Here is a 12750-nt window from a genome sequence, read left to right as displayed (position 1 = left end):
TTTCAGTGAAACTATCACTTACTGAAAAATGAGGTATAATGGTGGTAACATAAAATGAAACCCAAGTTTTATTTTTTACCATGACTTCATGTTTGATGAATTTAACAAGTAGTTTTTTTCAGTCTAGTATCGTGCATGGTGAAAGGGAGAGATTTTCTCTTAAGCATCTCATGCTCACTTTTATTATATAAACAAACCTTTTTTATGTCTAATAATAGTGGTAAGCACTTATTTTAGCTTTTAGCCTGCAAGTAATGTCTACTAGGCTGGACAATAATGGCTTAATGTAATTACGGTTTAGATGCAATATTTTTGCAGATGGATATGCCAAATCACAAATCCATTGTGTGCTTCACATAAGGTACAATTGTCAAGAACTGTGGCAAAGATCACGGATGCCAATATATTTAAGTTAGTCTTTGCTGTATCAGCTCCATCCTATTTTCAGTAACAATTAAATACTATCAGAATAGAAATGCATGTATATATTATCACACCAAGCTATATTGCATACAAAGTAATTTAGATAAAATTGACAATACTAAAAATAATAGTAGTTACAACATTGTGTATTCATCAGCCTGCACTACATTTTATTTTTTGTTGCTGCATCCTTAAATTTATTTTTTACTGTTAATTCGTTCTTGTGATAGGTTTCCTTATAAAGATCTTCTGCGGAATGAGGGGAAACAAAATCCAAGTCATTTTCATCGACGCTATAGGAGACGTATGGCTTAAGCTGTAAAGGAATAACAAATATCTGTTACCATGACAAGTAATAATTATCATATGATTACCCAACTAAAGTACTTCGTCTATACTGTGAAACATCACGTTTGCGCATTTAAACATCACATGATAGGTAATTGCAACGTCGCAGATAGCTAACAGCAAATAATTAATAGCTTCACATTACTGTCTACCTTCATTGCCTTAGGGGATTATTTTAACGCTACTTCGTAATAACAGCCTCCCTACTATTGCTTCAAGCGTCACTATTAGTGTTTATTACGCCTTCAGTTCTATATTAATGAATTTTCATGCAATAAAAGCAATAAAACTGACAGTTTTACAATTTCAAACCTTGAAGTTTGCAAGTGATGGCACGATGAATTCTGGAATCATCTCTGGAACAGTTTCAATCATCTCCCTCTCTTTTACATAATCGTAGTACTTTATTACAGCTGGGTTCGATTTGCTTCCTATATAGAGAAGGTGGAAAAGTGACATTCCAACATTAGCCATTGCCTATCTCAATGCACCAGATATGATAGCACAGCACGGAAAATAATTAAACTAACTACGTCCACATAAGCTGATTCCTACTCATTTGTACATATTTTGTACATACATGCAAGTACAGACCGATAACTTTGTAGCGGAAATAGTTGAAATTTGACCTTGAATGACAAACTCCCATCTCTCATCATCAGAATATTTTACTTTTCAATTCTACAAACTTATTGAAAGAGTGTTATTATTACAATGATTACAAGATATGCAAGTGAAGGTAGAGCCCTTTATCTGCCTCGGCAATGATTTAGCTTTATTCAAAAGGATAGCTGAGAAATTCTGCCATCAGTTTTTCCATGATCGTTCTATGTGTAAGGTTTAAATGCCGCCAATCAATTGGTCAGCTGACCTAAACAACAAAACAAATTTCTTAAATATGTCATCAAATGACAGGTCATGTGAAAGGTCATGTGACAGGTCAGGTGACAGGTCATGACTATAGTTCCTTTTTGAGACATTGTGAGATATGAATACCCTATGCACCCACATCCTAACACATTACCATAAAACTAGTACGCAAAATTATCTAAAATTTGGCGATTCTACATAAGATTGCTTAACAGCATTAATAGATGTGTTAACAGTGTTAATAGATTGTTTCATCTGGCTCAACAATACCCTTATTAAAACTTTAAAAGCAAGAAGCTCCGAGATGAGAATCGGAGAGATAGTAGCTGACATGTTTCCATGAACTCCTAGTCAAATTAGATGACTGTTTAAGGCTAATGACCATTGAAGCATTGAAGCGAGCAATAACTGTGACAAGGGATGTGCTTCAGCTGGTTGGTAGAATCACTAGATCTTACTAGGGAGCTTTCTTGTGTAAGTGTTATTTTTTGCTGGCAACGCAATGGTTACTGCCAAAGTGCTAAGAACCTACAGATCTTAACAGTTTAAATAAAATGAGAATTTATGTATATAAACATTTAATGACATCTTCCAACCACTAACCATGAGAAGCAAAAACTGCAAGCAATTCGTTTAGTACATGTATATAAATAGGTAGACATATTGCTACAATAACTTACGCTCCTCTCCAATCATAGACATCATTTCCGCGTTTCCACCCCTTTTTAGACCTTCAACGGTGTCATTGATATCCTTCCCAGAGAGAGGGTATCGCTTATCATATGGTATACGTGATTTCTTTCCTCCTTGACCTTTATAGTAATTAGGTCGACGCCCAATCCTACGGTGCTTTTTAAATGGCCACTGATCGTATGCTATCATTCTGCTATAAAGCACTGGCAGCCCACGACCAGGCACGGCGTGCTGAAGATGTTGCACAATAGAGCTGACTTGAAACATGCCTTTGTCTGTAAGAAATGAATTAAATATTATCTAAACTTCAATGTTCAAATATGTATTCTGAACCTTATGATGCTTTACACATATTTGATGACTGTACAAATTAACAAGAAGTAACAAAGCAGAAACAAGAAGATGAATGATACTTGATGGTCTAGTGTTGAAAAGGTAAGAAAAACGGTTATCATCAGAGTTGAGATCTATTATAAATAAAACAAACACTCTCACATGTCTATCCAGTCCATCGATAAAGTTTATAAGATCCTTTCAAGATTTGCTTTCAGACAAAGCATACCCCTTGCATATTTTATATAAAATTTTCACATGGAAAGCTGATGATAACACACATCTTTATTACTAACACCCCTTTGTCATTGTGTGGGTGTGTTTGCTAGTCTGCATAAAGCTATAAACGCAATGCAATTACGCATTTTTGCCCGATTTCATAAAACCTCATACGCATCTGCACCGTGTCTTCCAACAAGCAGCTGAAATATTTGGTTTCAAAACTCTGTCTGGTTCTTGAGAACCAGCCCCTTAAACACCCACCTGTCGGTTATCTGATTCAACATGAAAGAATCTTGGGGATCGCAGGGGTTACCGCTAGTTCAATATATATGTGTGTATATATATACATATATGTATATATTAGTTGAATGCCCTGCATTGCAAGAGTTATAAAATAATTACCCAATGAATTTAAGCAACTTAAGCTAGTAACTTGAGCTAGTTTAAATCTTTACTATAATAAAAGCCATGTCTGAGGTCGTTATAAGTATATACCAAAGAGCTTCAAGCATGCGTATTTTAACTGATGTACTTCGTATGATCACAATTATTTCGTGGTATAGCACTGTAGCCGCTTGGCCTAATGGATAGAACATCTGCTGGCAGACCTGGAAGTTACGCATTCAAAACCAGTGCGAAGTGAACTTTTCATTCCTAAAGCTTTATCGCTATAACTGGTCATCCGGATGACAAATGACCAACCCTGAGATTTATATATATACTAGCTCTACAACCCAGCGTTGCCCGGGTAATAAAAAAGTCTTTGCACATAAATTTATTTGTATTTAACATCTAACAACATTTGCCATTCTAACTTTCAAACTACATATCATGAGAGCAGTGTTTTGTGTAGTTGAAATAAATTAAAAGAAAAAATAAAAACAACTGTAAAGGTTTTCAAACTTTGTTAAACAACTGTCATTTTTAAACTTCATATCATGAGAAAAAAGTTTTGTGAGAGACAACAAAATTAAAAATAAATAAAACAATTGTAAAGGTTTTCAAGCCACTGTAAATTAAAAATTTTATAACTTTCAACGACATATATCTTTTAATAACGTACAGCGGAACCTTGGTTCGAAAACCAAGTTCGAGATCCAAAACAATTTTTCCAATTAGAATGAATGTAAGTAAATTTTAATCAATTCCAAGGTGAGAAAACAACTTTGGTAAAGTATTTTACATTTTACACCATAAACTGTACTGCATACAATAAATAAAAATGGGTAGATATAGATCGTGTTTAACTTTAATAAAAGGTTTGCTATTTATGATGATGGAAAAAGAAAACAAAAGTACACATTCCGTATGTTTTGCTCTTAAAACATCCAAAAATTTAAAGGTTAAGATACAATCACAGAAATTGATAACGAAACAGCAAAAAAATGCAACAGATCAGTTACACCAAAAATCATAGTAAAAGGAAAGTATAAACAGTAATGGCACGTTTACTTCGCATCTTTGAAGGAGAATCCTCTTCCAAAACGATTTAGGGTAACTCAACTGGAGGGGTTATCTCTCTAGCAAATCTATTCAGTAAATCTCTTTGTCCCAGAGATTCCTCCCTTTTTGTAACGAATTTATGAAGCGTAAATTGCTTCTACGTTTGTTAACGAATGTTTGCATGCTATTTCCAGAGTTATTCCAATTTCAATGCGCATGCTCTCGAAATTTATGTTCGAGATCCGAAATGAAGAAATCTCAAAATCTTTGGTTGATAACCGAGTTGGTCGAAAACCGAAGCGTCCAAAAGCCGAGGTTCTACTGTATATAATCAGTACACAAATCGCCCAATTTTAAGTTTGAGATAAATTATTGTCGATATCATGGGGCCGAATAAATTAGCCCTAACGAAAAAAGACGAATAAGCATTGCGTTGCATATACTTGGGTTCCAAAATATTTTAGAATAGAAAAATCGTAACTCGTTGACGTAAGGCTAAAATAATTAGCACGCGCATGGTGTATGCGGTATATGAAAACATATCTTATCACTATACTATTGTAGCTCAGTAGTAGAACATGTCGATGCATTCGTCGTGAGTTCAAATCCATCAGAATGAGAAATTTTGAATCAAGATTTTATTAGCTATAGCTGGAGGGACACACATACTCACATATCCACACACATACCTTGAGAAATATATATAGACTAGCTGTGCTACCCCGTATTGCCCAGGTAATAAAAATCAGCTTATAAACAATGAGAAGTAATGAGAGTTGCCTGCCACTTGCTATTAGCCTGGCACATGGCCAATGGAAAATTTTAGAACGCTTAATAATGAGAGCCAACAGCTTCTCATGACGTTTTGCTATGACCCTGCATAGTACGCAAAGCCGTTGGGTATTTGCTTCAATATAGCGACATATATGGCGTAGCTAGTCTATCAATCTCTGTGGCCTATTGGGTAGGGTGTCAGACTAACAAACAGTGGTGTCCAAGATGAAATCTTCTGCGATACGGATTCTGTATTCCAAAATTTTAATAGTTATAACCAGAGTGCATACAGACGACATACTTTGAGGAATATAGCTATATATACATTGTATATCTATATATATATACATATCTACATGTATGTATATATAAATTGGTATAGGCCTATCTATATATATATATATTTCTCAAAGTATGTCCGTATGTCTGTCTGAATTCTGGCTATAGCTATTAAAATCTTCGAATAAGGAATCCGTACCGAAGGAGATTTGATAGTCCCTCCCGTTCGCTAGTTCAACGCCGTACCGATTCGGCCACAGAGACTGATAAACTCGCTAGGCCATATATGTCGCTATATGGGAACAAATACCATGACCCAAAGTTATGGCGTACCGTCCTTAGAAGCCCTAGCTATTATTAGTAAGCTTACGGAAATTTTCCATTGGCAATGTGCCTGGCTAATAGCAAGTGGCAGGCAATTCTCATCACTTCTCATTGTTTATAAGTTGATTTTTAATACCCGGGCAACGTCGGGAGGCACAGCTAGTATTATACCTATACAGTATATTACATGGCATATATATCATGATATATATGCCATATACAGTCAAACATGGATAACTCGAACTTCAAGGGACCGAGCAAAAGTGTTCGAACTATCAGAGCATTCAAGTTATCAGAGCACTGTCACAAGTCCATATATTTACTTATTTATTAGTAGATACATGTACATATACAAACTATAATATAAATCAAAAGCACAAATGGCTTGTTTCAAATTAAATGCTTCTAATGTAAAGTTTAAAACGTTTTCATGAAAAAGTATAGAGATTTTTCTATCACTTGAGATTGGTTTGTTGTTTGAGGTGATGTTATTGCCAGGACGTTTTTCAGATTGACATTGGCAAAACTTGATCGTTGTTGAAATGCTCAAAAGAAAAGACATTTTTTTCTTTTGGGGTTTTACCCACGATCAATTTTGCCGTTTTTTCTTAAAGTTTATGCAGATTACCTTACTTCACCTGGGATTCGTTAAGAGCAACACTCCGAGGCAGTTCAATTAGAAGTTTTACGAGGTTTTACGGTACATTCTATATCACTCACGCTTTTTTAATAGATACTTATTGAATGTACACACGTATTCTGTGTTTAGGTCAAACGATGAATAGTTTTTTTGTAGCTCAGACAACGTATACGTTTAATTACAAGAATTTTTAAGACGATTTAAACATTCAACATTTCGACGTTGATTCAACACGGAATCAACGTCGGAAAACTATTCATCACGGGCTAGCTGGGTTACGCCACGCACTCAAGGATTTTCGCCATGCACATACAAAACAAAAACAACATGCGATTTTTGTTTTGTATGTGCGTGGCGAAAATTCTTGCGCGCGTGACCCGGCTAGCCCGTGCTATTCATCGTATCGCAGTATAAATCAAATTTCACCAAACTTTTAGAAAAGTCGTTGACAAAAATATTTTGCCGATGGTGGTAATAACGACGCTTATGAATTACGAAAAGATGAAGTTTACCTCTATGGCTTTGAATAAAGTGATTTTCTAAAGCAAAAACAACCGTTTCGGTAGCTGTTGGGCAAAAAAACAGTTCGAATTAACAGTGTTGAGTTCGAGTTATCTATAGCAATTTATCATTACGTGGGAACGGACCAAAGGAAATGTTCGAATTAACCATGTGTTCGAGCTATCCGTGGACGAGTTATCCATGTTTGACTGTATATAATGCAACATTTACATGTATTCACACAATCTATATGTATGCCATATAGACTTCTAAATGACTGTGCAGAATTCTTGGCGTATAGCTACCAAAACCTTAGGTGAATGTTTCAAAGACAAAGGTTTAAAGAATTCTGTAATAAAATAACAATTAAATTAAAATAGATGGCATCAATAAAAAAAATTTCCATGAGCTGTCATTTTTAATTCTTACAACTCTGCTTACTAATGAATTTGAATGGCAAATATTGCTATTCGGAGCCCTTTATTAATTACAAGGTATTCTCCAATATTTGTGAAATTTATTGGCTACATTTCTGTTCTTTTACAAATTATTTTTGCATAGTCAGTTTTTTTACTGGTTTAAACAGAAAATTAAAATTTTATGTTTTGTGTTTAATAGAGAAAGATTTTAGTGCTCTGCTTGATTTTAAAATGAATTCAATTGATTTACCAGGGCTGCTAATTCCTAAGCGAACTGCTTTCAAAAGTTTGTTTGTTAGACACTGCAAAAATATTTTCTTTGCAAATACATCGTTCTTCCAAAGTTGAAACATTTTATACAAAAAATTAAAATTTAGTGCTTCGTTATTCACAAATTTCTTTACTTGTGGTATAAATTGGCCAATACATTTGTGACTAATAAATCTTCGTAGTATTTGTCATTTCTATTAATTACTTTTCCCTCTTAGTAATTTATTTTTAAAAAACTGATTGCGTGTTACATCATTACATTTTTATAAGTTCACTGCTATTCACTTTTGGTAGTCATTCGCCATTACTACTAACTATTGACATACAGTTATTCTGTGATACCAGGGTGTCGTCGAATGGTGGTGGAGCGTTGCTTTGTTAAAGTAAATGTCGAAAGTTCCAATCCCGTTAATAACATTTTTTATTTCAAACTGCAATAGTGGCTGAAGAGTATGACACACAGCTAATGGCACACGCTATTGTATTAACATGGATTATTACTGATTGATGTCTTTGTTCTTATCTGTAAGAAATTTTTTAAATATGCAATGGTAAATTGTCACCTTTAAATAAGCAAAATAATTGTTTATCTCTCCGCCATCATAGTTTTTCATCACCTCTCACTAAAGTAACTATTTTTACATCTATCACAATAGAAATTAGCCCAATAATACAAGTGCTGCAATTATGCTGAGTACATACGGGACAGAAACATACATTATATGAAATAGACTAATAGATAAACAGACACGCAAAGGGAAAGAGATAGAAAGAATATGTTTAGGGTGAAATAAACTATAAAACCTCTAATTGAATGCCGCCTTTATTTGAAAGCCATCTTTATTTGACCGCCACTATGGAAGAAGGGTTGAAAAATAGGGTGCCACCCTTTAATTGAACGCCACTTCCATTTGACCACTACTTTGATGTTCTTTGATCTTTACGAACCCATAATAGCAAGTGATCAGTAGAAGTGTGCACAAAATCATATTAATAATGAACCGTTTACATCAATAACAATAAATTCTCTCGTTGTCCAACTTCAGAGCTTTTCACTTTTTTTCGTTATAACTTTGAAAGCAACACCATAAAAATAATTAATAAATGTATCAGGCTAATAGCAGTTCCTTGTTTAACGCGGTCTTGACACTTCGAAGTATCAAATAAAGCAATGTAAAAGCAATGTTTTATGTCTTTATGTAATAAATCATGTTCCATTTACATTCTAATGCACCGAGGTATCGCAATGGCATCAAAAACTGAGCAGACTTGATCTCCAAAAACCTCAAGTGCTAGAAATTGAGTGAGAACAAATAGTTTGAAAGACCCGAATCTTTCCAGGTATAACGCCATTTTTAATAACAAAAATCTTTTCAAAGCCAAAACCAATTGACCAGACAATAAGGTCAATCGGCCCTACATACATGAGAATCTTTAAAAATCCAATTTTTATTTGGAGATCTCCGGGAAAAAACCCCATTTCACATCCCAAACTGAGAATCAATAAGCGTTTGCATTGGCAAGAGACACCATAACTAATTATTTTAAATCATAAAAATGATTAGCACCATATTAAAAAAAGCAATTTGGTAGAGCTGATTGTTTGAGCCCTACATCATAAAAAATATCGTGATGTACATATCATATCAAATACCACACACACTAATGGGCTACATAAAGAAAGCGGCTTTAGAGTTTTGTGATCATACATGTCACACAAAATGAAATAAAACTCGAGTGAAACGTCAACATTCCAGAATAGCGCTTGGGCAACCTAACTGCAAAGAAAATTAGAAAAAACGCTTCCTTTTACCACAGTGATATAAGTGCATTTAGATATTTTTCGATAAAAGGATATCAATGAAAAAGATAAAACTTAAATCATTAGTCACACTGCTGCACACTTTTTAAAGTACAATAATTCCATTAGTCGATCTTAGAAAATCCCGGAAACATTTTTGTAACATCCAGTGTTTTGTTAAAAGAAAACATAGTCACTATTCTTCCAATGACTAAAAAGTATAAAAGCTTGTTTCACCAAACAGCATCATGGGTAAACTCTTGTCGATGAGTTATAAAAAATAATTAACTAGCTACTGCAGACAAATACAAAAAACAATAAAATGAGATCGCGTTGAAGATAACTTGATGTCTGGAGAAGGAAAACTGATATTGCAAATTGCTGTGTAAATGAAAAAGAAACAACCATCAACAAAGTCATGCGCCGAGATATGTCTATTTAGGAACCAGTCAAGCTGACCAGTTCTAGCTTTAGTAACTTGAACTAACTATGTTTATTTGTGTATACTTGCTTTATACATTAGTCTTTTCAATCGTAACTTATGAGCTCACAATCCAAGATCTGCTCAATTACAGGCTACCTTTCTAAAAAAAAGCGTCTTGTTATTTGCTTTTATGCAATTTTGTTCTTGAATAGTAAGCTAATAACTACTGTAAACAAAAACAAACTACTTCCCAGTGTATATGACGTGAGGACTGAAGGGTTATCAATAAAATATAGTAAAAAGCATTTTTATTAGTAATGTGGATGACTTAATCCGAGCAATTTTTATCAAAGAAACTGCTAAAATGTGGTATCAATTTCAATATATAAGTTGAATTACGCTACCAAGCTATAATCATTTCATTGAAGTTACATTCATCAAAAGGAAGAGATTTGAAAGTAATACCTAGATCGGCTACCTGTAGTAACAGATTACTATATGAAATTTTACACAGCTAATCAGGTATAAACCAATGGAAGAAATTATAATTAAGGAAGGTATTGCCGGCTAACACTTTTATTTAGCAAAAAATGTGTACTGACTATGTGGTTTCATTAAACTAGTTATATTAATATTAAGTATTAATATTTAATAATAAAAAGCCTGCTATAATTTTTTTATGATCGAGTTATGGCACGATTATCTCCAATCATTCGAGAGAAAAAAAACATTAATACAACAGCGACTTACATCTTACATCTTCTTCATAGAACGTACTAGAGTCGGTTGCGGCAAGCGGCACGCCTCATATGTTGAGCAGTTGTTAACACTAGATAATATTGTAATTTATTGCCATATTAGCAAATAATTGTTTATTGTTGATGTGATGTACAGTTTTTAAATTCACGAACAGTCTTTGGTAAAAAGCTGTTGTGATAAACAGACGTTCTTGCATATATAGTAGGAAGATCGCCTCTTCCAACAGCTCGTGTGACAGTCGTACTAACTCGGTCCTGCATTAATTCATCATAGGAGGTAATTAATGAGTTGTGATTCTGGTCAGAGGAGAGGAGTCGCATTAGCAGATTTTGTCTACTGACCTTCCGTCTTTCACATAGTGTTTGCATATTTAAAGTATCTAAAGCTTTGGTGATGTTATTTCTTCCTTTCAGTTTACATATAAAACGTAGACTATATAAACGACTTATACACAATAAAACATATTAGCAAGGAATTTTTAATGCGCAACTTTTGAAAGTCATCAATAGAACATGTGCCACAGGTCGTATGTTGATTGCATCCTTTTTCTGATTCTGATTCTGATTAAAAAGAGTCTCGAGACCTCAAAAGGAGGAAGTGGAGACCGTTTGCATAGATTGTATAAGAATAAAAATTTATCTATTTGAACAAGTGAATTTAAAACATCAATTAATAAAACTTTCCTGTTCTAATGATCTCCCAATCTAATATCCCGAGAAGTTCGTGGAATGAAGCTGTTAAAATATGTGTTTGTGTTGCAGGCGATTGCCTTTGGAGCGTTAGACCGAGATGATCTGGTGTCATACTGGTGTGGTTGGGACATTAAAAAATTAAAACTTTCAATTAGCGCTGAGTGTGTGCTATTAGATAAAATGTTTATTAAAAGGTTGAGTCTTGCTCGTTTTCTTCTGATCTCTAAAACTTCCAACTGGATATTCTCTCGAGCTTCCGTTACACTAGCAACTCCTTTCAAATTACATATAAATCTCACGGCTCTTCTTTGTATAAATTCAATTTGAGATATGTGTTTGACTAAAAAAGGGTCCCAGACCTCACAAGCGTACTCCAAGGCGGGTCTACATAAAGTCAAATATGCGATTTTCTTTACTTTATTAGGAGCATTAAAAAGAACCCGTTTTATCATTCCCAAGGTTTGTAATGCTTTGGTACAAATCGATGTTATATGGTGGTCCCAGCTCAATGTATTTGTAATAATCACGCCCAAATATTTAAAGCTATCCACAACTTCCAGATTGGTATTATAAAGGTTGTACTCAGCTGGAACGCCAGAGTCTGACGTGAAATTAAAATTTACAATTTGACACTTTGTTACATTAAAAATCATTTTGGACTCAGAGGCCCAATTTTCCAAGGCAGTGAGGTCAGACTGAAAATTTATGCAATCATGGTGATTATCAATTCGACTGTACAGAAGAGCGTCATCAGCAAACAGTCTGATGGTGGAGTGTTTTAAAACTGATCCGACATTGTCAATATATATTAAAAAGAGTGTGGGCCCCAAAACGGAGCCCTGCGGCACTCCAGAGTGGACTTTTAAGGGTGCTGATGCATGACCGTTTATAATAACTTTTTGAAATCGGTTGCTTAAAAAATTTTGAATCCAATAAACAATCGAATGATGGACCCCAGCACCTAAAAGTTTAACTATAAGCAGAGAATGTGATACCTTATCAAAGGCCTTCGAAAAGTCAAGAACTGCAGCGTGTATTTGCTGATTTTCATTATTTGCATCCATAAGATCATGGACAACAGTGACCAGTTGAGTGGTACACGACAGTCCATGCCTAAAGCCGTGCTGATGCGAGGAAAGATTTAGGCTCTTATTGATATAGCTCAAAATGATGTGTTCAAGCATCTTGCACGCTATTGATGTTAGTGAGACAGGGCGATAATTTCCGGCGAGAGTCTTATCGCCTTTTTTATAAACTGGTGTGACATTGGCTAATTTCCATGCAGAAGGTAAACTTCCGGTATTTAAAGAGTATTGGTAAACCAGTGTGAGCATTGCTGACACTGTGCTGACGTCAACCATGAAGTCCTCTTTTCTTAAGCCGTCCTTTGTTTTGATATATAACTGTTTACGATAAATCAAACAAAACATACTTTTTATTCTTTCAACTGGTTGCCGTGTTCTTTTGCACAAAAATGTTCAAATATGAATTGCTATCACAAAAAGATTCTATAGCTCGAAATATCGCCCTTAGTA

General features: G+C 34.5%; 1 protein-coding gene across 1 annotated transcript; it reads right to left on the bottom strand.

Moving 5' to 3' along the window:
• Positions 1–486: 486 nt before the first annotated feature.
• Positions 487–12684, bottom strand: LOC137409355 (uncharacterized). The gene is made up of 4 exons (XM_068095557.1): positions 12648–12684; positions 2322–2609; positions 1084–1202; positions 487–739 (listed from the first exon to the last, which is right to left on the bottom strand). Exons 2-4 carry the CDS (start codon positions 2599–2601, stop codon positions 587–589), a joined length of 552 nt encoding a protein of 183 aa, XP_067951658.1. The 5' UTR covers positions 2602–2609; positions 12648–12684; the 3' UTR covers positions 487–586.
• Between the last annotated feature and the right edge of the window lie 66 nt (positions 12685–12750).

This window comes from Watersipora subatra, chromosome 1 (genome assembly GCF_963576615.1).
Source record: "Watersipora subatra chromosome 1, tzWatSuba1.1, whole genome shotgun sequence".
In the NCBI taxonomy this organism is placed as follows: domain Eukaryota; kingdom Metazoa; phylum Bryozoa; class Gymnolaemata; order Cheilostomatida; family Watersiporidae; genus Watersipora; species Watersipora subatra.
This window is presented reverse-complemented; position numbering and strand designations above follow the sequence as displayed.